Source organism: Strix uralensis, chromosome 5 (genome assembly GCF_047716275.1).
Source record: "Strix uralensis isolate ZFMK-TIS-50842 chromosome 5, bStrUra1, whole genome shotgun sequence".
Classification (NCBI taxonomy): Eukaryota; Metazoa; Chordata; class Aves; order Strigiformes; family Strigidae; genus Strix; species Strix uralensis.
The window spans coordinates 86455032-86481963 of record NC_133976.1 but is presented as its reverse complement, the minus strand read 5'-3'; the positions used below and the strand labels follow the sequence as shown (position 1 = coordinate 86481963).

General features: G+C 43.6%; 1 protein-coding gene across 2 annotated transcripts in view; it reads left to right on the top strand.

Annotated features, from left to right (window-relative positions):
- The window catches only part of ETV6 (ETS variant transcription factor 6), a 138983-nt gene that overhangs the window by 37539 nt on the left and 74512 nt on the right, over positions 1 to 26932 (top strand). Inside the window, exon 2 of one of the 2 annotated variants that reach the window (XM_074872087.1) lies at positions 9504 to 9630. In XM_074872087.1, the coding sequence (XP_074728188.1) occupies positions 9504 to 9630 (127 nt within the window). Of the gene's footprint in view, positions 1 to 9500; positions 9631 to 26932 lie in introns of both variants that reach the window. The other variant, XM_074872086.1, reaches the window with a different exon arrangement.

Below are 26932 nucleotides of genomic sequence, written 5' to 3'. Positions count from 1 at the left end.
CACTGATCTCATGTTGTTCATGTTAAAGTAAGTGGCTGGAGTAGGTAAAAGACAGTGGGAGAGGAAGATCATAATTTGATGTTTCTTCCATATCCAGTTTCTGTACAGTAGAGAGGGTCAGTGCAAGTATGGTCCTTTTTAGGAACTCCCTCTGCATTTAATATGCTGGGAGTGAAATAATCGGAATCTGTCCGATATTTTATAGTGGCACACATCCATTGCTGCTGGTTTCTGGGCCAGCTTATTAAGTCTTTGAGAATGGGTATTTTATTTGGCTGTCTCTCTCTCTTTGTGGATTTGGTTCAGGTTTCCTGAGCACCCAAGTGGATCTGCTCATTTTTTCACCAACAGCCCTTATGACAGCTACCCCCTTCCCGGTCTGGCCTAGATTCCCTCTGGAAAGTTGCCTTTACTTAGAGGTGTTGTTGAACAAGAGGATATATAGCACACTCCCTGCCATGCTGTGTATGCTGGGTTACTTTTGCACCACTTGAAGCTTTAGGAGCAGCACCTGTAAGGTGTAGGGTGAGACGTCATCAGGGCACCCCCGGGTTTATCTGTGTATTCAGTATGGCCTTTTTCATGGCAAGTCTGCCAGAATTCTGAAATATGATGAAATGCTGTCATGAAAATGTGGTGGTGCTGTGTATGCCAATAGTGTTTTGTTTTAATGGTGAGGAAAGTTGTAAGATGTCAACCTTGCAGGGTTAAACTGTTGTTTCACAGGATAATGACTAGGTACACCAGTTCTCTGGTCTGAAATGGTCTTCCAATGCCAGAACCCAAGCCTGTGATCAGGGTTGTCTTCTCAGTGCCTCCAGCAGTGGATAACTTTTCTTTGCAGAGGAGAGACGTTCTCATGCTTACCAGGGTAGGCACCTATGTGATCACACATAAACAACTTTTTTTCCAGTTTGTTATAGTAGCTGATTTTGGGGTGTGCCTATAGTTTCAAGTGATAACAGATAAAAGATAATTATGGCATATCATGATGCAATTTGTTTCCAAACACCATATATACACTCTGTTCACCCTCAGGTTCAAACCGATGTCACGTAGATAAGGAGAGAGAGTAAACTTAAGTGACTGAACTGGAAAAGAGAGATTGAGGCCCATATGTGGACTTTACTTCCACTAATGTAAATCAGGACCAGAATCATTGCTTTGAAAAAATTGCTGGAGAATTTTGTGGGTATAGATGGGAGCAGAGTCCAGCTGTGTGACAGAAGCAGAGTCCAGCCGTGCAGTGGGACAGAGAAGGGTCATTTCTTGTGTTTTTAAGTTGTATTTTTAAAATGTGTGTTTCAGAGTGTTGTAGCTTCTCAGGAATTTTATTTCCATCAGTGACTGAGGATTAAAAGAAGCTATGACTTTTATGTGAATTACTCTCCCATGATTTTTCCACTACTTAACTGATGGGCATGTAGATAATCCATGGCAGTGAATGAGTTGACCTCGTCCATGTGACAGTTCTGACCTGTGGTTCATGCTATGGAAATATTGGATATCCCCTGTTGTGAAGGATCCTGTTCACAGTAATTGTAGCTTCAGTAAAAATGTTCAGAAAGCAATGCTCATCCCTTGCAGAAAGACCAGAAATGATGCTTATCCCTGGAAATGTGTTTGAATACATCGCGACATTGCAGCTTGCCAGGACATCGACAGCTCCATAATGCAACCAAGTAAAAACACTTGTGCTGCCATGCCAGCCCTGAGATGCTGCAGGGGAGCTCCAGGATTCTCCTTTCCTGACATGTGAGAGGGCAGCTCCCCATACGCCGTGTTTCCCTTGGTTTTCCCGTGTTAGTTTCATGGCCTCCAGAAATTTTGGACTGAAATGAGTGCATGACTCCGATCACGGGTGTTCAGGGTGTGAATTCCCACGCATACAGGCAGGGTTGTACAACCACCGTATGTTACACAAAGGAGTCTCCTCAGCACTCTCTTAGAAAAGAGAACACGAAAAAGATGCAGTGAAATATCTTTGACATGCAGCTATCTAAGCCTGGAAAGTCTTTTTCTATTGCCCTCTGTGCTTCCCTGCTGCTTACTCACTGGCCATGGTAATTCAAAGCCTCACGTGTTGTTTTTTTCTAGCTGTGCAATAAACTCTCTTTCTCTTGAGCCTTCTGTGGCTCTTTGTGCTAAGCGGGTGTGCTAACAAAATCGTGATGGAGGTGCAAAAGAAATTGCCCTGTGGAGCAGAGCAGTGGTCCACCTTTGTCCGTGCCCTGCTTAAACAGAGGTCAGTAGCAAGTTCTTCGGAGGAATGTTGCAGTGACAACCCCATAACACAAATTTTGGAGTCACATGTGCAAAGGAGCCGGGGCAAATAGTTTCTTAACATCAGACAGTTGAATCTGTGGTTGGCTTCTGCCTTGGAAGTAGTAGGTCAAGTGGGCCAAGTCCCAGCTTTACTGCCTCTTCTTGGAGCCTCGCTGCAGAAGGGTGGGTGGAAGGGTCTCACACTTCAGATGGGTAAGGCTTTACTCCTATTTTGGAGTACGATGATTCCACTTCCAAATTCTGAGCCAGAATCTGCCTTCCATGTATATCTTGTGCTGCCTAGCTGGGATATCTGTGGATAACGTTCTTTATTATTCATATAAATGACTAATCCTTTCATGAATCTTACCAAGCTTTTTGCCTTGGTATTATCATGTAGTTTTACCTGATATTATCTTCCCGCAGCCGTTTCTACTTTCTGTTCCCCCATATTAGCAGTGACCTCAGCGAAAAATTACTTTTGGAGCATGTGGTTCAGCTAGTTTTTTTGCTTCATTTGTATTTGCTAATTTGAGATATTTTGCAGTGCTTAGACAATAATGCAACCGTATCATGGCATTTTCAACAACAACATTGACCTCCGCAATCTGCCTTTTCACAACACTTGAATGCATCAGTATTGCCGTCTGTATGATTTTAATTTAATTAGAACAGTGGCTGTAATCATTTCAGGAGAAGCATGAACTTCCCCACTGTCTCCTTTCCCCTTGCCTTTTGTGATGAACTGTTGCACTTCTGTGTGTGTGTTTTGTTTGCTTGAGCAAGGATTGCGATGTGAGAGGGTAGCCATCTCCTGTCCCTGTGCCGGGAGGTTCGTCAGAGGCAGGCTGAAGCGAGGAGGCAGGGAGGAACTGAACTTCACAAAATCACTAAGGTCACCGAGACAATCTCTGCTCTCTGTGCGCAGGAAATGAGATGTTAATCTTTCCCCAGTGCTGCTTTGCATAAGGTCCATTCCAGAGAGCTGTGTTTGTTTTAATTTCTCTAATTACTGATAGTGTGCTGATTATGCTGCTATAGATTTGACGTGAATTGCTATATTAATGGGATCAAAAATGAGGAGAAGTCTGCCATGGAAATTAAGAAGATGACAGCAACTGGGGGAAGGGAAGGAAGTGGAGAGTTTAATTCATACCCTGGTACTGCAGAGCTTTACTGTGCTTTTTCTGGAGCCTGATCCTTTGTCCCTGGCAGAAGTTGGGAGTATGCAAGCTATGACATTAACCAAAATCCCAGAATGCTTTAATTGTGTACTCAGTGCCATGCAGTTGCTTAGGGGCTCTGATTTCCCCCCTTCTCCCTATGTTAGACCCTGTAACTCACCTCATAGCGGTCGGTCTCTTGGACTTTTGTATCCAACTATATAGCGTTGCCTACAAAACACCATGTCTTCCCCACCTTTCCTCTTCCCCTTACTTGCTTCCCTAATGATTAACTTCCTTGAATCTCCTGCTGTCATTCCTCTGCTACTCTGCAGCTGGTTTGCTGGCATTGTCCTGCAGAGTGCCCAGGTGTGCAGGGCCTTCTGAATCTTTCCTGCAAAGCACCTCATTCCCCCCCAACAACCCATTTCTCTAAGGCCATTTTTTTTCCCCTCTACCATACCCAAGGTGCCTACTCCTAGGAGGATCCACAGATCCTTCCAGGTTCCTCCCAGCTCCTGGTTCCTTGGCTTGTCTTTCCACTTTTCCCTGCCTCCGTGTGCTTGTTGAAAGAGATTGCAGCCCTGGTCCCATGTCCTTGCAGAGCTGAACATCCTCCGTGATTTGAGTGTTTTGTCCAGAACAACGCCAGCTTGCTTTCACAGTCCCGAGAGCTACAACCATACGTTTCGAACCTGGATTTACACAAGCCAAAGGCATGTTACTCGGGGGTTTTTAAGCCTAGGGCTTCCCCAGAAATTGAAGAGGGCACCAGAATATCTGCACACCTGCTAGTGCTGCCCTCACTGAGTGGGCGTCCCACGGGCGAAGAGCAGGATGATGGGATGATACCCAGGGAGCTGGAAGCTTCCCTTATAGCAATGTCCTGCTACCACTGTCCTGCGAGTAAACGAGGACAGCCTGTGAGGATGTGACAGGTAACTTTCTCCTCTTTTACTTCTAACTGTTGGCTTCCTGATAGTGCAGCACAAATCACTGTACCTCCACCTTGCGGTAACGCCTGCTTCTCTGGGGAGCAGGGGGAGTCAGGGCTGTTTGGAGAAGGGAAGATAAACAGCAAATGCAACAAGACAGGCACGGAGTGCCACACCTACACCAGCAGCCTGGGGGACAAATGTGTGTCAGCTTTCACTCTTGGTTAATTTTGCCCTGTGTAGTATCATTACAAGCAGTATAGGAGTAAGTTTTTACACTGTGCTAAGAGTCAGCTGCCTTTTCTGTCCGGCGCAGGGTATTCACAGGCTGCGTTGGCTGTTCCTGAAAACTGCTGCATAGGTACTGCATTTCTTTGCTTTATCAAATAAAAAAAGTCATTTTAGTATACCGCCTATCCAACTACCAAAGTAGTCATGTCACTGGGACAACATTAGGGCTTGCTTAGCATGCTTTCTTACATATTCTATTTTCATTTCTACAAAAACATGTATGTCCTTTGTGCCTGCCATCTGAGTGAAGTTAGTAAAGGGACAAAAAGATTATTAGGCTGCAAGCTGGAGAACAGTCACGATGAAGGCTGCTGCCTTGGAGTTTAGAAGGGCATGATTTTAGCAAAAGCATGAAGCTATTTTTACTTGCAGCTTCACTCATCCTCAACTGTTAGACGTTTTTTAAAAGGTGACTACAAATCTAATTTTGCATTTTTGAAATCTTTAAAATTATTATTATTTTAGCAATATTAATTATTTGTGTTCCTGACAGAATTCTCTAATTGTTCAGGTAGATTTTGCCTGTAAAGAATGAATTTACCTCGGTTCTTCTAACTGAAATCAGTGTGTGCTTTGGCTTTGGGGGTCTAGTCAGCTGTTATGTACACTCCTACTAGATAGTCATGATCAATATAGCTTTTGAGTTACCTTCCTTTTTTAGACAGGATGGTTTGATCTAAGGCCTTCTCAGCACCTGGATATTTAGTATTTTATACTTTTCTAGTACAAAGAGAACAAAACCATAACTTGTCTTGATTCTTAACCATGTGTTTCAGTCTGTCTCTCTCGGCTAGATCGGGTAGGTGAAAGCGTGACCCACTCTCCACAGAGCTGATTGTCTTGGTGGCACTGTTGGAGCACCAGCCACTAGAATAAATCCCAGGGAGGATCTTCATGTAGGCTGACTTAATGCATCTCTTCAACTATTGTAGTCAAGGTGAAATTTCATGGTGAAACTTTCCTGACTCACTGTAAGCTGAAGAAGCTTTTCAAAAACGATGACATCAAGCAATGTGCCAACTGTTTTATCCACCTCATTGTGGCTACTGGCAAAATACTAGGGAGCTGCTATTTTGAAGTTCCTTGTAGATGGCAGTTTGGGGCTGAGTGTTTGGTCACTTGTGGGTTTAAATGTTTATAGAGTCACCTGGCAGGCGGGGAATCTGGAATGTGGTAATGCCAAACACTTTCCTAGCACTCATCACCAATAATCTTGAAGGACCACACCAAAAGTGTATTGATTTAGACTCTTTTACCAATAGACTAAGCTGCAGCAAGGCTGTTTGCTCAATTACACTCAAGGTTTGTGCTGACTCTGCTACCAGCACTACCTATCCTTCCAAGCTGTTGCTTGACCAAGCCTACCATTGAACCATCTATTCTTGGCCTTAATGCAAAGGGAAATGTTAAACTGACTGGTTAGGAAACTCTTTCAGAAAAATTCCTAGTGGTGGAGTATCTGGTTGCATGACCTTAGAAGCATGGGATACCAGCCATGTTTTTCTTTGATGGCTCCCATAGAGAGAAGCACTAGGCAGTTCTGGAGTTGTGAAGATTAAAGCAAATCTATTCTCAGTCGTGTGAGCACAACAGGTACCTCCTGGAAGTGTGACTCTAAAAAGCCTCAAAAAGCCTGGAGGAGCAAATGTGACCTCGTGCATGCATGCCTCTGTGTAGGCCAGGAGTTGCGTGTGGCTGAAGTACAGAGCTATGGTAGGTTGCAGAACTGGACTGATGTTTGCAGTTCTGCTTCCAGCCATGTTACTGACTCATGCTGCAAACAGGGATGAAGCTCATTTTTCCACAAGCCCAGTGCCTTAACCTCCCGGTATTACCGTTCCACACCTTTTGGAAGTCTGGCCAGGACAGTTACAAGGGCTGCTCTTTCAGGATGCACTTGTTAAATGCCCTTGAGAGGCACATGCTGTTCTTTTTCAAGACGTCTTAACTCTGAAATTACTTTGCTCTTTTGAGCTTTGCTGCTTCTGTAACTCAGGTTGTCCGTGTGTCTAATAAAAAGAAAAAGACTTACCTAATGTCTGTAAATTTCTTTGATATTTGGGTTAAAGGTGCAGGGAAAAAAAATGCAGGATTAGTAAGAGGGCATTTCAAAGGCACTATAAGAGCCTGATAGCTTACTCCCCTTTGTGCCTTGTGAAATGTGTTCTGCAAATATTACCAATTCACACATTACTGTAGACATCCAAGGTGTGAGGGAAGAGTAACTGTGCATTTCCACAACTTCTTTTTTGTTACTGTCCTGTTCTTACGAACGCTAGGAAGCAGTGAATCAAATTTATTTATTTATAACAGTAAATCTCAATGAAGCTGTCTTGCCAGAAATCGGGTTACCGTATGCCTTTAGGAGGTTGATCACTGCAGAGAGAAAGGCAGCAGGTATTGGAAGTGTAATGTCTTAGTTTGATACAGCACCTCCCGGGTGTTGAGGGAAGTGCATGGGGTTCTGGATTTAATTTCATTTTCTGCTTGCACTTTCCTCCTGCTGTTGGCCAGTGAGAAGGCCCTTTGAAGCCACTTAGGCCCTTGTCTTTGCAGCAGTGATTCAGTATTTCTGTGAGCGTGAAATGTAAGCTGAGGTTGGACTGGACCCTATGTTCTCCGGGAGGGAGGGAAAGGAGTTTAGGTCTCCCATCTATCCTCTAGTGCCTGTTTGCAGAGGCAGGCATCTGTGTGGCTATATTTCAGAAGTGTTCCTCTTTTTATAAATATCTCATTCAATAAACAAAACGAGCAGCTGCAGTGTGGTTCGATTATCTGAGCTGTGGATCGCAGCAGGAAATGCTAGGAAGCGGCTGGTCTCGCAGCAAATCGCTGGTGTGATGCACCAGTGGTGAGAAGGTGCAACTGGGCAGCCAGCCTGCAGAACGGGCACAGAGCGCCGCATCTTGCGGGAATGTGAAGCGTAGAGTCAGCCGTTTGGGGTCAGGGAAGGAGCTGCATAAGTTGAAAGCAGAATATTGTTTTGTAGCTCCACAGGTGCATCTTTCACCACGTCTCAATGAACATCCCTGTTTGTTAACTAAGAAAAACTAAATTCATATGAGCTAATGAATTGCTGTTGCTTGGATGGTGATGAGTCGAAAGAAGCTGAGTGGACACAGTAAGATGTTAAAGGTCTTTGTGGGAGACTGGAACATAAGATTGAACAATTTCTGGTTCAGAACTACTGAGCTGAAAGCCACGGAGGCTGTACTCGCAGAAATAACAGAGTGGTGGTGGAGTGAACCGGGCCTGTCTTCCCCCTCCATCTACACCAGAACAGTTAGAATAGTTTATTCTCCACATGCCATCAGTCTCCTCTGCCATGACTGTCAGCGGTGGTGGCTGTAGTATAGTGGTGGGTCTGCAGACATTGAGGTGAAACTTCTGTTTCCTCATGAGCTCCTGAGAGCAAGCTGGTAACAGCACCTTGCGCCAGAATGAACTGTTCTTGCTTTCAAGTGGCGACTGAGAGATGCAAGACCTCCTATGTGCTCCATGTCCCATTTCTTTTTGGACGTGTCACCTAATCTGCCTGAAGAGTTTTCTGCTTTGATACACTCAGTTGTTATTTACTGATGTACAAACCTCTCCTTCTCTTTGGTGGTAAGGGTGCGAGCATTACGTTCTGCAGGTGCCTCTGTCAGCCTCAGTCTAGTTCCCTGTTGCGTGGCTGTGATAATGTTGTGTTTCATAATGGAAATAATTACCTTCTCTTGCTCCAGCCCCAAATTTGTCTTTACCATCTGCCAGAGATTGGGGTCAGGGTGGGGAGCTGCACACGTACTCTCCTGCAAGTGCTCAGAAATGAAGGTAGCTCCTTTTGCTTCTGTATGTGTGTGGATGCTGTTTGCACTGCCATCATTAAATGTCAGCAGCACATTTTTGGGGAATAACACGCATTGCCTTCCAGGAAGCATATGATAATGATTTTTTTACGCTCCTGTAAAATTGTGGCTATGTTTATTTACAAAGGGTATAATTTGTGCTGTGATTGGAGTACAGGCTTAGAATATGGAAGAATTTTCCCATCAGATCAGATGAAATTTCAGCCTTAAAGTTCTTGGCAGACATTTTCAGAAATAAAAACCTAACAGTGACAATTATGAAACTAATGCAACGTTCATAAATTGCCCTTTAACTCTATTTGACTGTCCTTGCGTAGCTGCTCTCTGTATGCTGACTTACTTGGTTGCGAGTTAAACTACTTCAAAGAAAGTGCTAGTAACTAGTTTAGGCAAGAAAAAGAAAGTATGACGTTACTCAATGGTAAATAGAGTAGTTTTTAGTGATAGAGCGTGGTTTTCTGCAGCAAAGACAAAACTAATTGCTTAACGTCTTTAAAATGCTGTGAAGGAGTGAAGTGTTAAATAATAAATGTGCTTAGATCATGACTGATTTGTAAACATAAGATTAAGTGGTTTGGGCACTTTCTGTAACTGTACTCACGCACGTATCGTGGAGTTGCTGTCAGATTTTCACTGACATAAAACCCTCAGAATCTCCCCACTTGTGTGTCACTTCCCTTTCCTCCCTCGTCCAATTTCTGAGAAGACCCTTGGAAACTTCACGGACCTTTTGAAAATTAAACCTGTCACCCTAAAAGCTGTTCGACCCCTGGCTGCAGCGCCAGGCAATACGTTGCCCGCGCAGCGAAGTGCGCTGTGCCCCACAGCTTGCTGGGCAGCCGAGAGCATCACTAGTGCTGCTCGCCCCCTCCACGCACCCACGCTTCCTTCCTTCCACCCACTTCCCCCTCCCCTGCCTGGGTTTCTCACCTCTGTTCCAAAGTTCACGTTGTGCTCTCTCTCTCTTTCTCCCCCCCCTCCCGCTTTCTTTTTAACAGCAGGAAAGAATTTCGTACACACCTCCAGTGAGCCCGGTACCAAATTACACTTCCTCGTCACCACTACATGTCCCAGTGCCTCGAGCGATCAGGATGGAGGAAGACACCATCAGACTGCCGCCACACCTGCGTGAGTGTCAGCGTGGAGGCTTCTTACGTTCTTGGATTGAGGAGGGTGTGGGGCGGGCTGAGGAGCTGTTTCTATTTTTATGGGAGAGAGCAGGGAAGCCCCCTGGCTTTAGACTTTTTTTTTTTTAAAAGCTCTAGCTGGTTTTATTTTGCTAAATATTCTTTTTAACCATAGGAAATTACTCTTAAATACAGTATATTATATCCCTCTCCCCCATCCCCTGCACTCCCTGTCAAGTATTTGGCTTATTTCTCATGACAGGCACAAATGCAGATGTTTTATTTTGATGGGAAGTGCTGTATTTCCTTCCACAGTATAGGAATTGCTCAGCGATGTGCTGCAACACAAGGTCAGAGTTTCACAAACTGTGGCTGGTGGAGTGCTATGGGTATTATTCAGGTTGTTATGGGTCTCAATATTAAATACTCCTGGTGCCCAGGTTCTCCACTATAGAACATGTGTGCTGACAGAGGCAGTGGGAAGGGAGGAAGAATGAGCTTAGCTGTGCACAAAAGGATGCTGCAAAGGAGGAAGGGCATATCACTGACATTGGAACAAAAACTGGAGCTGGGGGCAAGGCGAGAGCCAGTTGCTTCCTCACTGAGATGATTTAATGTTTGAGGAATAGGAAAGGCCAAGGGCTGTTGGCCAATGAGGGGTGAATTAGTGAGATAGGATGGGGACAAGGAAGAGTGGAATTTTCCTTTTGGGAGGGGAAGCGGTTCTGATGTAAATCAAGAGGTTTTGAGTAAACTTCTGTCAGGTGTTACATTCCTGGGGTCCTTGAGCTACAACGAGCAACAGGGCCAGGAGCAACTGTAACTTTGTGCGTTGCCATCTGACAAATGGGTTTGGGATTTCGGAGAGGGGAGAAAGTCCGTGTTTATCACAAGACATTCTCATTCCTGTCCTCAGCTGTTTTCCAGGCACACTCCTTTTCTGGAGGCAAACTGTGCTCCCAGCGCTTCTGTAATCCCATGCTTGCTCCCTCGCTGGCCACTGAGTTGCTCTGCCCCACAGTCACTTCTTGCCCATGCTGTGTTCTGCGTGGTCCTGTTTTTGCTTGCTGCTGCCTCTTACTGTCTTCTGCCTGTGCTGCAGCGTAGCCCAGGTTGTACCTTTTCTGCGCTTTCTGATGGGAATGGGAGCTGGCACTGCGGCATTGCTGATCGTGTCTGGTCACTGCCCGAGTGTCTGTGAGCTCCCAGACCCTGCTTGCCCATGCATGTGGCTGTTGGCCCGTTTCCCCAGCCTGGGGAGCACTTGCTGCCATGCCCAAAACTTAGACACAAAAAAACGAACACAGAAGCAGTTCTTCTCCAGCAGTCCTTTTCCCCACTGGTACTTTTAAGCCTGGATTTTTTTATTTTTTTTTTTTTTAAACTTTCCAATTACTTTCCAGTTACTTTCCAGTTACCACTGGATCTGACAGATGCACAAGGCAGGAAGGCAGAGACCCTTCATACTGGAAGGGGTGAGGCACTGTGTTTACTACCTGCTTCCTTCCCATCAGCTAGTCAGCATGCTAGGTAGTGTGAAGCTTATAAAGCTTCCTCTCAGTGAAGACTTTTTATCTAGTATTTCAAGTGTGATCCAACATTTCACCTTGATTTTTGTTGTGGTTTTTCTTTTCTTTTGATTGGCACGTTTTTAAGCTTGCAAGGAGGCTTCTTTCCCATTAGTATTTCCACACCAAACTGACTTGTAGAGTAAGAACACAGACAATTAATCATTAAATATCTGTGGAAAAGTCTTCCACAAAGTTAGTGTCTTGGGTCATAAACGACATGGTGCACATTTACATAGCTTTACCAGTTGTAGTCCCTGGCAGTATAGTATTTTGTAGCTCAGCATTCAGTAAGTATTGACCCAAACATTGTCACCAACCAACCGACCCAAACACTGTTAGAACCACTGTTTAAAGTATACAGATTCATAGCTAGGCCAGAAGCGACCATTATGAATTACTAAAATGGTCTCTGATATAACTTGAGTTACAGAACTTCACTCAGTAACTCCTGTGTTTAAGTCCAGTAACTGAGCTACAGCATGTTATGCAGAAAGGTTTCAGCTTTTAATGTAAAGACTTCAGTGACGGGGAGGATTTAAGATCTCTAGATGTTCTTCTTAATTATCCTCCTTATTTGCTTTTTTTTAAGTGCCCTATTTATAGTTTGAATTAGTCAAGCTTCAGTTTCCAACTATTAAATCTCATTATCTCCTTTCCTGCTAAATATTGTCAAAAGACTACTCCTGATATAGGTGCTTTTAGATAAAGTCACTTCTTAACCTTTTCTTGGCTAAATGGGATAGGAAGAGAGGTTCTTAAGGCTGTCAATCTTCCTGTAAAGCTTCCAGATTTCAAATTCTGTTTGTATCATCTCGGTGAACTCTTTCCCACTTCAGACATCCTTCTTAAAGTGAGGACAGCAGAACTGAAGATCATATTCCAGGAGTAATCTTCCTAATACCAGGTATAGAAATAACTAAGCACCTTTTGGATCTCGGGTCATGAGGTTTAAGAGGTATTAACATGGGATTTTGCAGTTCCTTCATGGACCCCTCTTTTTTTTTTTTTTTTTTTTTTGAGATATGTGTCTGAGACATGGCTTTGGTCCTAAATCCAAACTGCCTTACAAGTCAGTAGCTAATTTCTAGTTCAGGTGGTAGTACTGCATGTGAAGATTGGGTTTAGATCTGCAAAGTCTGAGGGTTTTCTAGATCTCAGATTTTTGTCTGGTTCCAGCCGTATTGTTTTTGTTGATTAGGTGAAGCATAATAACTTCTTTCAACCCTCACTTATTCCAGTGCAACAGGGAGATACGATAAGTTTCTCCAGTTATTCACAGAGCTGATAGCTTTCCTCATTCTCTGTTTTCATGACATTCTGCTGGCATTTACCAAAATAAAGGCAGAGTTCAGTCCTAAGCTGTACATCTTCATTTCTGCCAGCTTGCAAGTTCAGGAGCAGTACTACAGGTGCAGCTGAAAACAGCAGTTTGCCCAAGCAAAGGTAGAACTAGACAAACATTTCAGGTGGAACATGAAGTGTGTTCTGTGGATTCAGAGAGTGTTTTAAGCTTTCCTATTAGAAATTTCACTGTTTCTAATGTTTAAGAGCACTCTGAAGGCACCAACAGCCAATAGTATCAGAACAATTGGTAGAGCAATTTCCTTTGGTGCAATAAATTATTTCTCACTGTTTGGTGAGCAAATGGGTCTAATCTGTGCCAAGTTGATTTGATCCAGAGACTGATAAATGGAGAAGTGCAAAGTCTAGAAGGGTGGAATGCAGATCTCTCTTTGCTACAAGCATGCAGAGGAGGACTCCTTCTTTTTGGTCCAGACAGCTAGAAATATATAGAGGAAACCCCTTTTCTGGGGGTGATGTGAAGGCACTTTCCCCTTCTCACATAGCCTTTCTTGTTTTAATTAGCTGCTTTCTTCCCAGCCTGCCCTATTCCTATAGTATAGAAGCACAGTGTCATCAGTCTTAACTTTAAAGCTCTGGGATAGTGAGAATCATTTTCTCATAATACACACCTTTCTCTGATGCTGTACTTCTCTGTAAGGGACCCATACTGTTAAACATACCTGTTTGCCTAACATCTACTTCTTACCTAGTAATTGGGTATTGGGGGCATTGTAAACAAACTATCAGCAGGCAGCTGGAGAATATGCTTTCCTCTATTTTAGGTATGTAGTCAGAAAGTATGGTGATCTCCAGTTCATTCCTTGCCCCTGGTGTGTATGTGGTGGTAGCTTTGCAGCATACCTGATCTCCACTAGACTACACTAATGTCAGATAAAAGGAGTGTTTGGAAAATGATCGAATGGTTTGGGTTGGAAGGGACCTTAAAGCTCATCTAGTTCCAACCCCCCTGCCATGGGCAGGGACACCTTCCGCTAGACCAGGTCAAAAAGCCTCATCCAACGTGGCCTTGAACACTTCCAGGGAGTTGTTTACTGAGGATTCAAGAGAAGCAAGTTCAGCTCTCACGCAAGGCCCTGCCCTTGGTGCCTTCTGTGACCTTGGACACCTTGTTTTAGTTTCCCCACTGTAAAATGAAAGAAAACACGAGTGCAAAGACTCATGTCAAGAGCTTTGAAAATTAGTACAGTGACTGCCCAGATACTGTGATAATGAAGAATGCTGAAATAGATGGAAGTCCTCTGAAACTATCTGTGTACCCTTTATCTCTGAGGAAACTTATTCCATATAGCCACGGAGAGAAAGTTAGTTTTGTTTGTTTGGGTTTTTTTTAATTTTTATTAAAACCAATCTTCCTGTCTTGTCTGGTACAATGTCATTAGTTACTCATTTTGTGCTGTGGCCAATACCTTGTGGTAAAAAGTTCTTGGAACTGGATAGAGGATACAGCATTGAAGAGATGGCTATGAGAACCCTTCCCTGTGCCTATTAATATGCTCTGAATCAGAGAGAAAATAGCTTTTTCCTTTTTTGTTATATGCAAGATGAAAATCAGTTGGTTAGCCTTCTACAACAGCAACTGTAAGTATGTGCTAAAGGCTTCATGGTTTTCTTTGTCTCCTTCAACATAAAACTTCTTCAACGAGAGATGCAAAAATATCAGTGCTGAAAAAGGACTTGTTCCATGATCAGATCCTGTGCAGCAGCATTCCCCCTTGCACATTTCTGTCAACTTGTACAGTCTGATTTTTATCTCTGAAGGGCATCTTCCCTTGGGAACGTGTGTGTGTTTGTTTAGGGAGATAGATCTCATGGGCAAAGATTTCACAGTGTTTTCTATTGATGCAAGGATGAACAAGAGTTCATTTCTTCCTCAGAACTAATTACTCTTCTTTCTTTAGTATCCTTCATACGCCTGCAGCCCATTGTCATAGCAAGGCACACTGCACATACTTTTCTGTACACATAAAGCAATTATTCTTGGCAGCAACTAATTTTTCTTCCTGTTGCCTTTTTCTGAATCCCCAACAGCCTGCACTGATGTTCAGAGTAAAATTACACACTCTAGATGTCAGGATAAATGCATCACCTCATAGGGGAGAACTTTTGCATTGGAACTGCAGTAGTGTTGTTGTCTCGACTGCACTCACTTTTTGGGGGGTTATGGTGATGGGGAAAGCTAAGGACTTCTTTGTAAAATCGTTTGAGTACTTTTTGTTTCAAATGTAGGCTTTGGTTCTGATCTTTGGTTTTCCAGTGTGGGATATGTTCCAGGGTACAGCTGATTTTGATGAACTTCAGGGTATCCGGACCTGGTTACATACAGCTAGCGAGATCATGTTTTTGATTTCAGTGTATCTGTGTCCCTTGTAATTACTCTCTGTTCTACTGCCCTCATTAAGGAGGACAGAAGGGAAATTTGTTTAGTTTTCTGCAATGATTATATTAAAGGCTTTAAGTTTTTAGTGAGTGTTTCACAGGAATCTTTCTGCATACCTATTTACATTGGTATTTGATTCGGTGGGGACCAGTCCAGTGGCTCTGTATTGGTTTGACATCTCTGTGACTGTAGCTGTACCACATTCTGCACAGAAGCCCTCTGTATAACCCCCAGTGTGGACATGAGCAGTAGGGCAGGCCGGGTTCTCAGTTGGTCGGGTTCTTTAAGGCATTTATCAGACCTGAAAGCAGTTTATTACGAGTTTCTTTTTCCTCATCACACATTGTTGCTTATATGCATCATTTGTGTTTTAAGGGCACCAGTTTTCGTTCTTTTTTTTTTTTTTTAAGGAATGCAGGAAACAATTAAGAGAAGGAGGAGGAAACAACAACACTGTCAGGGTTGCCAAGGATCCATTTTTTCTGTATAGTGTCTATTAATTATGCTGCTCCTTTTATTAATCCTTTGGCACCTGTTAATTATTCTACAATTTTGGCTAGCAGCTGGAAAGCCACTTTGAAGCATTAAGCATATTGTTATTTAGTTACTAGAATATTCAATGCATTGAACTGAAAGTATGTAGTGAGACGGGAAAAAAAGCCCTTCACCCTAAGCCACATTTAGAGCAGCAAGCAATAAAAATATTTGCTTTGGAAGGATCGTTGTGGAACAAAACTGACTGACGCACATACAGGGAAAATAAAATAAAAGCTGCATAAGACAAAGGGACTGTGAGAGGTGGCCAGAATGTCAAGTTAATGACTTGGAGACTAATCCTGGTCCCACTGAAATGAGTGCTTAAATTCCCACTGATTTTAGTGGGATCTGGACTGACCTCTTTCATAGACGATTGGCTTCTTCCAGCCCCTTCTTTGCTCTTCTTTGACGTTATGGCCACTTAAGCCTCATTTCCTCCTCTTACTGTACTTTATATACTTGCCTTTCCTCTTAATCTGCTTTTCATCTTATACTTCATTCTCTCTCTGGGTAGCTAGCCCTAACCAATCCCAACCTACTACTACAAAAAAAAATTAAGGACAGTGGCACTGCTTGCTACCACCTGACTGCTTGCAGTGTTTAATCTTCTTGATGTTGCATCTTCATCTTCCACCATGGGCTTTTCTTACACTTTTATACTGTGAGCTATGCAGGGTGGGGCCCATCTGTGCAGTAATGCCTCCTGGTCTTTCAAATCATAACTCATAATAATCTACTGACAGGCTGGCTGGGCTGTGGGAATCCCAGCCAGCCATCCTGTCAGCCTCAGTGACCATTAGTTCGGTCAAGCCTAGTGAAGTGACTGGGCCTGGCTCCATCATGACTGTGAGTTACATCCAGTTGTTAGGCAAATAGGATGAAAATCACGAGCCAGGGAGACATCGATTGTGCCTGTCTCTTACCTAAGGTGGCCTCTTTCACAGGCAGCCTCAGGTGCTCATCTGAATTTAACTCATCTACTCCAGCCTGCCTCCTGGGTGTTTCTTACAGTGAATCTCAGGCCATCTTTGAAGTGATCACACAGACAGGCAATTTGGATGGGTGGGAAGCTCAGTCTCAAATTCACTCTTGCACCATGGCTGGGCACAATGTAGATGCTACTATTTTACTTGAAAGAGCTTTATCTGGAATATGTTGGACTGGGAAGAGTGAAAGCTCATTACTGATCCAGCTGGGAAAGCTGTGGCCTTTGGATCAGGAAAATCCAGCTTTACGTTTTTCTGACATGGTCTTTGTTCATCACCTGTGGGAAATGGAGCCCCTTGTCACTGGGTTTGCATCGGGGTGACTCAGGGCCACTTCAGTTGTCACCCTTGATGTAAACAGCTGTCGAGTTGAACCCTAAATCTGTTAGCTCCTTACTGCTGCCTGGTGACTGTGACAGAGGCATCTGGGTTACGTGTGAAAAAGCTTGTCGTAAAGGGCCAGTGCTGTGAGTCGGTTTCTGCTCCTTGAGAGAGTATTTTAGTCAAGTGCTTTTTTTTTTTTTTTTTTTAAATTATTTTTTTTTAATGTACCTGTCTGTTACCCAGACAGAGTTAACACAGTGGCTTCCTGCGCTGACAGTCCCCAGTGGAAGTGTGTGGAGGGACGAGATCCTTCCTGCCTCAGTGGGAATTTGCAAAGCAGTCCTGAGGTGGGAGGGCGAGAGACCTGTGCTTCAGGGTACAGAGAGCCGGCAGTGTGGGAGTCCCAGTGGTGCTAAGCCAGTCTTTTACCCTCCTGGAAAGCTTCACTTTAGGGTTTTAAATCTTCAAAACGTGGACTCACCTCTATTTAGAAGGGAAAGGGAGCCATGTCGCTTTAATCTGGGATCAAGCCGATCCCTTGTGGAATTCCCCTGGAAAGTGTGGGGAGGAATAAGAAGCAAAAGCAGCAGGACATTTATGGTATTGCTGGGTTTGAAGCATTTTTAGCTTTGTCTTAAAGGGACGCTGTCAAGATCAGTGAATCTAAAATTAGCTTGCTTTTCTCTTTCCATCCCAAATGTGTCTGTTTAATTTTTCATTTGTGTTACAAATGCTTCCATGTTCTTTTTTTTTTATTTAAGAAATAAAATTAATGTAAAGAACCCAGCGTTCATAAATAGCCCTACAATTAAAGAAAACACAGAAGAGAAACTGTGTGTAAGCCATGACTAACAACGCCACAATAACAAACCATTGTGTGGTAAGCGCCTTGCAACAAAACACAAGTGTGGTAGAAAACCCTGCGGAAACAACATAGCATGCATGCGATGTCCATTCCCCTAATGAAAAACAGAGCTCAGCCTCTGAACGTTGGAAGAGAGCACCACTGTCCAGCACTGAGAGGGGCACACAGTGTGTGAGGAGAAACCCCCTTGCAGCTTCAAGGTACCAGGGATTAATGTAATAGGCCATGTGTATACACACACAGAGAAAACAATTATTTGATGCCCTTTATGAGAGGGTGGGTTTCCTGCTGCTGTAGTTGTATGTCTTCTCTCTTCTGTGCTGGCACTCCTGGTGCTTAATAAATACAGCCTGACAAAATCTCCATTAAACGGGATTTTACACCCATTTTACAACTCTCCATTTTACTGCTAGAGCAGAAGGACTAAATGAATTGTAAGTTCGTTCAAGAAATTTTTGGTAAAATGATTCCATCCAGGTTTGGAGGCCCAGTCCAACAACTCAGCCAAGAGCCTCTTCTCAAGATCGTTTTCCAAAGATACTTGGGAGGGGGAAGTAGTTGTGCATCAGCCATTCCACTGTTGTGGATACTTGTGCGCTGTCTGTCTTTTATGGGATGAATATGTTTGAATATGCTCACTCCTCATGTAAACTCTTTTGTGCAGGACTAGCACACTGCTATTAATGTAGCAGTGATCCTTCAGTTCAAGAAGTTATGAGTTATTTATACATTTAATAGGCATATGGTTAGTGGTGTTGTGAGTTAATAAACAGTCACCATTGATTGGCTTCCTAGAGTCAGAGCATTAGGACTTGCTCAGCTCCAAATCTTCGTTTATGAGTTTTTATGCATAAAAATCATACCCTGGGAATAGCCCTAAGCACCCTGCATTATTTCCTGCATATGCCTGTCTGGTTTTGATCTCCATATACTTTTGTATCCCACTGAAAAAAGTGTCCATTCTGCACTGGCAGCAGGGTCAAGTAGCTCTATGGCAATTATACAGACCAGCAAATGAAAATGTTAAATTACACCGTGACAAGTTAAAATGAAATTAATATCTCTAATGATTAACCAATGTACCCTCCTGCCTTTAGAGTCCGCAGGCATAGTATGGGGTGTTCTGCAATCAGTGGAGAGGTAGGACAAGGGACTCTGTGGCAAAATTCTCAGTTATAGGAATTAATTTGGAGACTGTGGAAGTCTTCCTATTTGAGAGTTTACTGAGTGGTTCCTTGTAGTCGGAGATTCATTATCCAAGTCCCAGAGTTACTTGTAGCACCAGACCCCATGTGCTGCAAAAAACTGGACCTCTCCTGCAGGCAAGCAATATTGTACCCATGTCCTGTGTGACCTCTGCCCTGTCCTGGTGCTGTGACATGCGGAAGGGGATGGTACCCCAATACAGGCTTTTGGCATTACATACTCCCTTCTCAAAGGAAAAGTGGTAGTTTCACTAGCTTTTGGATTATACACCACTGGGCATGCCCTGGGGGTGGAGGAGGAAGCAGTGAATTGGGCGACAGCTCAGTTAGGAGGGTCTGACAACTATACTGACCACAGTGAAGACCTAGTCTAAGACCTGGTCTGAACAAACAAGTTGTAGTCAGCACTGTGAGAGTCAGCTCTTTGCCAGAGTGATAAATTTTGCAGATGCTTTCTGGTAAGGATATGCTCTAGGAACACATTCATTTCAGAGGAAAATACTATAATGCTGGTAACGAAATTGCACTATCTCAGCATTCTGCAAAAAAGGTTTATTTTCTTAACTTATTAATATGTTCTCAGCATTCTCCCTCTTTCAGTTCCCCAGAAGCATTCTTTTGTTTCCCTCAGGTGTCTTAAAGCTTCTTGTCTGCAAAACAAACCTCCCGAAGGGGCTGTGACCTGGTCAGAGTACTGACATTTTAATTTAAACCCACCAGCAGCAAAAAAACACAGAATATTTTTGAAGGGAAATTTCCTTTTTGGGTTTTTGTATCCCTGAAAGAATTTCCGATGTAGGCAGACAGTAATTCCCAGCTACATACTTCCTGATAAGGAAACAGCTCCAATAAATGCAGCTATAAATAGCTACCTTTTTATTTTTTAAAAATGTAGGGAGATTTGTTTAGCCTTTCTTTCAAACTGTTGAAAGAAGGGAACAGTGTAGGATAAGAGTCTCAGGTTTGGCACCTATTGGCTTTCCAGATCAACAAATTAAGATTTTAATCTGCATCTGTACATTTAATTATCTAAAGTTTAGATGTCTGTTTATTTCTGCTCATCCTTCTCACAATGCTGTAAAAGAAAAAACAGCTCCTTTTTATATGGCAAACATAAATTGCATTGTGCCTTCCTCATGAGGGAAAAGTATTACCTGCTTTAAGCAGAACTCATAATGCTTTTGCTATGTGCCTATATTTTAGTGCTTCTCTTTCTATATATAGTTTAAGGTGCTTTGTCATCTTGGAATAAGTAGCATGATCTTCAACTGCATTTTTTCATGTTTACTGTGGATGTGCTGTAGCAATTTCATAGTTAGACACAAATTCTCTTTCTTCTAAAAGTAACTTGCTGGGACAATTTTGTGCAGTTAGTTTATAAACCTTGTGAATTTTCTGTGTTATCTCTGCCCTTCTTATGGTTCTGTTTCATGTATTTTTAATTTCATGTCTTTCACTTTGGACTCTTTCTAAAATTTTCCTTTGCCAGTCCCACTTTTCTTTGTACTTTTAACAATGCCAAATGCACGGTATCTTTAGGAAAACAAATAATTGTTTACCTACACAAAAATTTATGGAGATGAGTAAATTTGGTGCACGAGTTAATCTGAAAATGTCTTTGCAGGTTAGATTTCAGGCCAGCTGTACCTGTCGTTCAACTGAAAATATATACGTGTCCACTAGCTTGATTGTTTTATAGAGGATGAGTCTGCTTCATAAATCACCTTGATCAGCACTTAGACCGTAGTTAGACCTTGGTTTCTGTCCTACGGCAGGGAAGGGTGTGTGGGTCTGCTTGCAGGCTGGCATGTCCCGCCTGGCTGCCTCTGGGCAGGTGTCCCCAGCCAAATCCTGAGGCATGTCTGGGGACAGGCTCTTCACAGGAGGTGTTAGTGGTTTGGGCATCTTCTTTTCTCACTTGTTCCTGGTGTGAGTGCTCCCCTAGTTTTCCGGGGCGGGGGGGGGGTGTTGTGCGAGGTGCCCATGGCGGGCTCCCTGCCATGCACAGCACCAGTTGTGCCATGGCCAAAGCCCCTGGAAGGGCGAGGGTGCCACCTCCTCAGTGCTGGGAGTCAGTGGAGAGTTGAGGCCCAGGACAGCAGAGAGAAGGTCAAATAATCTCCCTTTTCCTCCTCCTCCCCTTTTCTCCTTCCAGCAATTTCACAGGATCTTATGACTTGTGGCCAAATCCTACCCACAAGGGCACTCAGCTGCCGTGGGCCCCTCCTCTTGGCCCGCTGGTTGTGCTCCCAGCTGGCCAAAAGCCGAACAGATTGCACAAGGGTGCAGCTGGTGGAAGATCCCTCCTTGCCCTTATCGTTCGTTGTTCACTGAAATGCCATGGCAGGGCTCAGCGTCCGCCCCTCCTCAAACGTTGGTTGCGTAGCCCTGAGCACATCGCTTGTACTCTTGTTTTCCTTTGTAGGTACCTGAAAGGGTTTTGCTTTCTCCCTCCTGTGCTCCTCTCTTGGCTGCACTGGGAAAGTTGATCTGCATGTGCAGGCCTTGCCACACCTCCTCAACAGGCCCGTGGAACATGCACAATTAATACGGTATTAATTAATTATGGAGAGAAGTCGCTGCTGGCACAAGAACCAAGGCTTGCAGCTTATAAAGTGAATGCTTTGATGCTGAGCTTTAAAGAACATTTCCATCAACTCAAGCCAGCAGAGAGATTCTGTGATATTTAAACCCTCCCTCCGTACAGACTCCAGAGCTCATGGTTCTGCCACCTTGGGCACTAACAACAAAAATAGTGGTGGCAAAGGAGGGTTCAGAAAGCGCAACTGGGGATCGACCCTCATGAGTAAAAGTTGCACAAGTCCTAGGTGGAAATGTTGGGGCTGAACCAGAAATGGTTTGTTGATGCTTGCAGTGTGAAAAAAGTGTGACCTTGTGGACCCACTGAAAAAAATAGGAGTTGCCTCACTGACTTCAGCAGCTCCCACAGTTTTATCCAGAATATGTGTGTGAGTAAATGTGTAGATTTTGCTCTGTGCTTCTACTTACTTGACCAATGTTTGGGGGAAGAGAGATGAAGGAACAACTGTGCCTCTTCGGTTTTATGCAATACTGAGAATTTCTCCCTTTCTACTTCCTCCTTCGCTGTAGTGCAGAAGGAAGTAGCCCTGGTCCCTGCCGGTCCACAAACCAGTTACTCATTTCAGTTCTGCCGCTTGAGTGGGTCCTCGTGTATTTCCTAGTGGGGGATATCTCCCTTTATGTGTATAAGTTCCTCCTTCCTATTCTCTCTTTCGTTCTGATTTCTTCCAAGCAATCTGTCTCCTTCAATTTTTAACCTCTTTGCTGGCTTTCGCTTCCTCTCCATGCTTCAGTGAAGGCGTTTTGTCAGAAAAACCCCTCTGTACACAGATACTTCTTTGTTCCCCTTTTTTTTTTTCTGTGTCATACTTCTTTGTATCTTGCTTCCTTGGAAACTTCCTTAGTAGTCTTATTACCTCTGGGCTTTTAGCTGCATTACTCTGGGTAGTCATTACTGTGTTGCTGGGTGTGTAATTGTTTAAGGCACCTTGATCTTTTTATTAGAGATATTTTTTTTAACTGCTCTTTAAATACTAATAGGCAGTGGTGACAAATATTGTTATTAAATACATGGGGCTTGTTTCATCACTGTTCTACAGCTTGCTTGGTGGTTTTCAGTAGTTGAAAGTGAGCGCAACCAAATCACAGGAGTCATTCTCTACTTCCACTTTGTGTTGTTCTCAGGGATGTAGTGCATGGTGTGGGGTAGTGGTGGATGGGTCACATGCAGTAGAAGTTGTTCAAGGTTTGGTGCAGGATTTGAAGCCTTAGAGCTCAGCAAAATAGGAACAAGGAGTAGCACTCAGTGTCTGCAAGAGCTGGAACATCTACAGTCCTCCTCCAATTTTTACACCCTCTCTCAGTTTTAAAATCACATAGAATGAAAACCAAGTGGAGGGACTGGGAGTGACAGCAGAGGTAAGAGTGATAGCGAGATGAGCTGTGTTTGTGATGGGCAGACCTAAAGCAGCTGGGCCGTTAAAGGAGTCAGTAGTTGCTGTTGGCCTCCTGCCACACCGTTATCAGTGCGTGCAATAGCAATGGCTGAATCTCAGAAAGTTTGGCGGCTGATTCAGTTAAACAGAACACCCAGAAGTAAATCCAGATGTCTTTAAAATTGGTTGGATATGCAGTGTTGTGGTAAGTTTTCCATAACTATGGTTTTCTTGTGAGAGTTCTGGGAGAATCCAGCTAGTCCAGAATAACCCTGAGAGCACAGCTTCTCACCCACGGCCTTTCTGGTGCTCTACCATTTGCAGTGAGAACATGTGTGCACAAAAAAATTGCTTGAACTCAGAAAAGAGTTAAGAACCAAAATTTATTTCAAAGCTGAGAAGTTTTGGACGGTTTTTTTTAGATCTGACACACGTCATGTATTTCTGTGTACATGTACGTATTTAGATCCTGCAGAAAGGAGGCTTGCTCAAGTACTTAGGTTTTATGCACAGAGACTGTTACTCTTCCTTTTTCTTTTGAAGCTAATTAACACTTACAACGTGTTACAACCATTTCTTTTAGGCAAAGTTGTAAAATTACTGCCTATGATCAGAAAAAATGGATGCAGAAGATGGTGGAAGGTGCCTTTTGTGCCACATGTGCTGCCCAGGAGGCTCGTAATGCTGCCCTCACCGCACCTCTGCTGTGTCAAGCAGGCACCAAAGGGTTAGCCTGTGTATGAGATCAGAGGCCCGGGTTTGAGGTGGTCTTTCAATCCATTTTTACCAGATTGAGTGTACAGAGTCAGCCATATTGTATATGGTTTGTAATCTCTGAATTTGCTTAAAATTGTAGATGGGGCTCAATCAATCAGCTGCATTTAATGCTTTCTTAGTGCACTCCATGGGCCACTTCCCAAAGACTACTAATGTGAAGGCTAATCGACAAACAGTCTTGGCACCACTTCGGAAGCTGAAATAATCAGGAATGGTATAACCTATCCTGAATAAAGGTAGCTCACACTGATAATTTTATCCTGAATTGACCGGGCCCCCACTCTGAAGCATTTTCACAGTACAATTTTATGTCGATATAACATCAACAATGTAAAGGCTGTAAAAATACAGTTACTGGTACAGAACCTATCTCTTAGCCAGCTCTAAATTACACATATGCTTTGTATAATTTGAGCCTCAGGACAGCCACACTTTAATAGATCCTGACAACTGGAAGAGGAGGGACATCATCTTTCTCTGTATGAATAAAATGGCCAGCATGTCTTTAGCACTTGAAATTATGGTTATTTACTAAATTAACTGCCCCCAGTGTCACTCAGAATTGGGATGAAAGTAAATTATTCTTATTTTAATAATATTTTCTCTTGAGAGACAGCAGCTCACTGATACAGGACCACAGTACAGGGAGATCTCATCCAGAAGGATGTTGTGGTTGTTCAGCAGAAAACAATTACTGATGTGAGTAGCTTGTGACGTTTTCATGTGGTTTTACAGTAAAACCTGTGAATGTCCCTTGACTGTAGCATTAAGCAAAGACATTTGTCAAAAATCAGTCACCAGTCTCAAATTTATTTAGCAACTTTGCATTGATTTAATGATTTTGCACCAAAATTGTTAGGAAACCGAAGTTCTAAGACTTATTGAAGCTTGTGAACTTCTAGAGAGGTTTCTCAACACCTTGAGTTTGTTTAAAGTCAGTCCCACTCAGGGTGTGATGAGACCATGGTCATTTTTAATATGATAGGGGACCTAGTTAGAACAGACTACTTCCCCAGTTTTCCCATTCCCAAGGGACTAGAGGCAGGGATAGGACTCTGCAGTTTGAGGAAAAGATAGTTTTGTAAGTGAATGGCTTGGCAGGGAGAATGTTATCATGTGGCTATGAAATCATTCTTGGTGTGGAGAAGGTGAACAGGGAATGATTATTCACAGTTCCTCACGGAACAGCAAATCCAGAGATCTGAGATAAATCATTGGGCAACATGTCTAAAGAAACAAGAATGAGGATGCATCACTGCATGGAAGAAATCATTGCAGTAAGGTGTTTTAAGGGCTGAAAGTGTAAATGGATCTCTGAAAGGAACCAGATAAACCTGTGGAGAGAGGGATAGGCCGTTTGGTCAGTAGGGAAATAGTGGCCTGGATGCAACCAGAGCTCATGACATCCTTCAACCACAGATGACCAGAGACTGAGATAAGTCATATATATTATAGAAGAGATTGCTTAATGTTTCCTTATTCCTTACGCTTTTTGCTTATGCAGCCAATCCTGAAGACATTTGGCTAGATGGGTCGGCGATCTTTTCTAGTATGGCAGTTTTTATATTTTACCCCATCTCATAACTGTCTCCAGTGATTTGACAGTAGTGTGGACGCCATCCAAGCAGATATATATTCAGTATGCATATGCTACGCCAGAGGGCTCTTTTAGGTGATAACTAACTCATCAGCTAGAGGCCACGGATAAAAGTTAAGTGGGGGGATTTGCCTTTAAGCAATTCTGACAAAAGTCTCTTTACACAACAGCTGACTGAATCACTGAATGTAATGCCAAGGGCAGCAACAGAAAAAAAAAGTCATGTAAATTAGCTGGCGAGAGAACAGGGCAAAGCTATCTGGTGAAGGAGGGAATGGGAGAGGAGGACAGGCAGCCACCTGCTGGAGCTTCGGCTTCAAGGACCAGGCCTCCCCCATCAAGTGTCTGAAAAACTAATTTTAAAGTTGAGGCTGAGGGGGAAATGTGGAGAATCTCTCTCCCTGGCGTACAGGCCTCCAGTGGGTTGTGATCACCCCTGTATGCGATTCTGTTATCCCTAACATTTGGTTCTCCCACATGCCTGCAAAGGTTGCTTTCATTTTCCTGCTGTTGTCCAGTCCAAGATCCAGTTTGGCCTGTGCCCCTTCTATGGTCTTGTCTCATCCATGTAACGTGTAACGCTAATTTCAGTTCTGCTTCCTCTCTTGCCCCAAACAACAGTTTGGGTTTCTGGGCGTAGTCATTAAAAAAAAAGTTGTTATTCGGTATTATTTGTGATTTGAAATGGTAAATTAAAAACTAACTGGGAGTCTGACAGTGCTTCTGATCTGTGTGCCCTTTCCTAAGGTGCTTCATAAAATACCGTATGTTGTTATTCATTCTGGCCTGGATGTTCTTGGCTTTCTCCCACTTAATGATTCACAAGATGTCTGTGAGATTCATTTTTGTAAATGTGGTTCCCCCTCTTCCCTCTGTATGTTCTCCTCTCCCTTCTCCTTTGCTCGCGAGTCTCCGCTGCAGAAGTTCGTTAAATAAAACCCATAGTATGTTTAAGGGACAGAGTGCAGTCTTCGGTCTGCAATCGGAAGAGATCTAAGACACGGTGCAGATTTTCCCCCTGACTTCCAAGTAGGGGATTAGAGTAGTTTGGGATGCTTTTCTTCAGCTCCCTCTCCTCTTCCCCTGTTCTTTCTCAGCTCTCTATGTGTGTCCTCTGCCTCTCCTGACTAGGGAGATTTTTTTGTAGTGAAAGCTCAGCAACTCGCCTCCTCCGAATGCTCCTGGCTGTCTTTGGGAGGGGGAGTGGGAGAAAGGCAGGGTGCGGCGGGGTCTCTGCAGGCCTCTGTGAGGGCAGAGCCGCTGATCCCAGCGTGCCGGCTGCAGTAAGCAGGCAGGGGTGTTTGCAGGGCTCGCATGCCAGAGTCTCTTCAAACAGCCCTGCTCAAAGGCATGAGCTGGGCTCACTTCTGAGGGAAATTTCCTTTTTGGGGAAGTTGCTGCAAAGGAATTTCCTGTGTGGGCAGACAGAGCTTCCTGACTTGAAGGCTTCTTGGAAGGGAAACCGTTTCATAATGAAATGATAAATTAAAGACATACCAGCCTGGTTCGCTTCAAAACAGCTATTGAGAGAGCTCAGGCAGTGCACCATTATACTCCCGCGCAGAATGAAAATAAATTGCATCCTGACAGGATTCTCCATAGTGGAGCATATCCTTCCCCCCAGCCTTCCTCCCTGTACGTCTTGCTTTCCTACCCTCCCTCCCCCTTTCCCTCTCCCCTGCTATTTGCTGCCCTCTCATTTATCTTTTGCAGCCCCCTCTA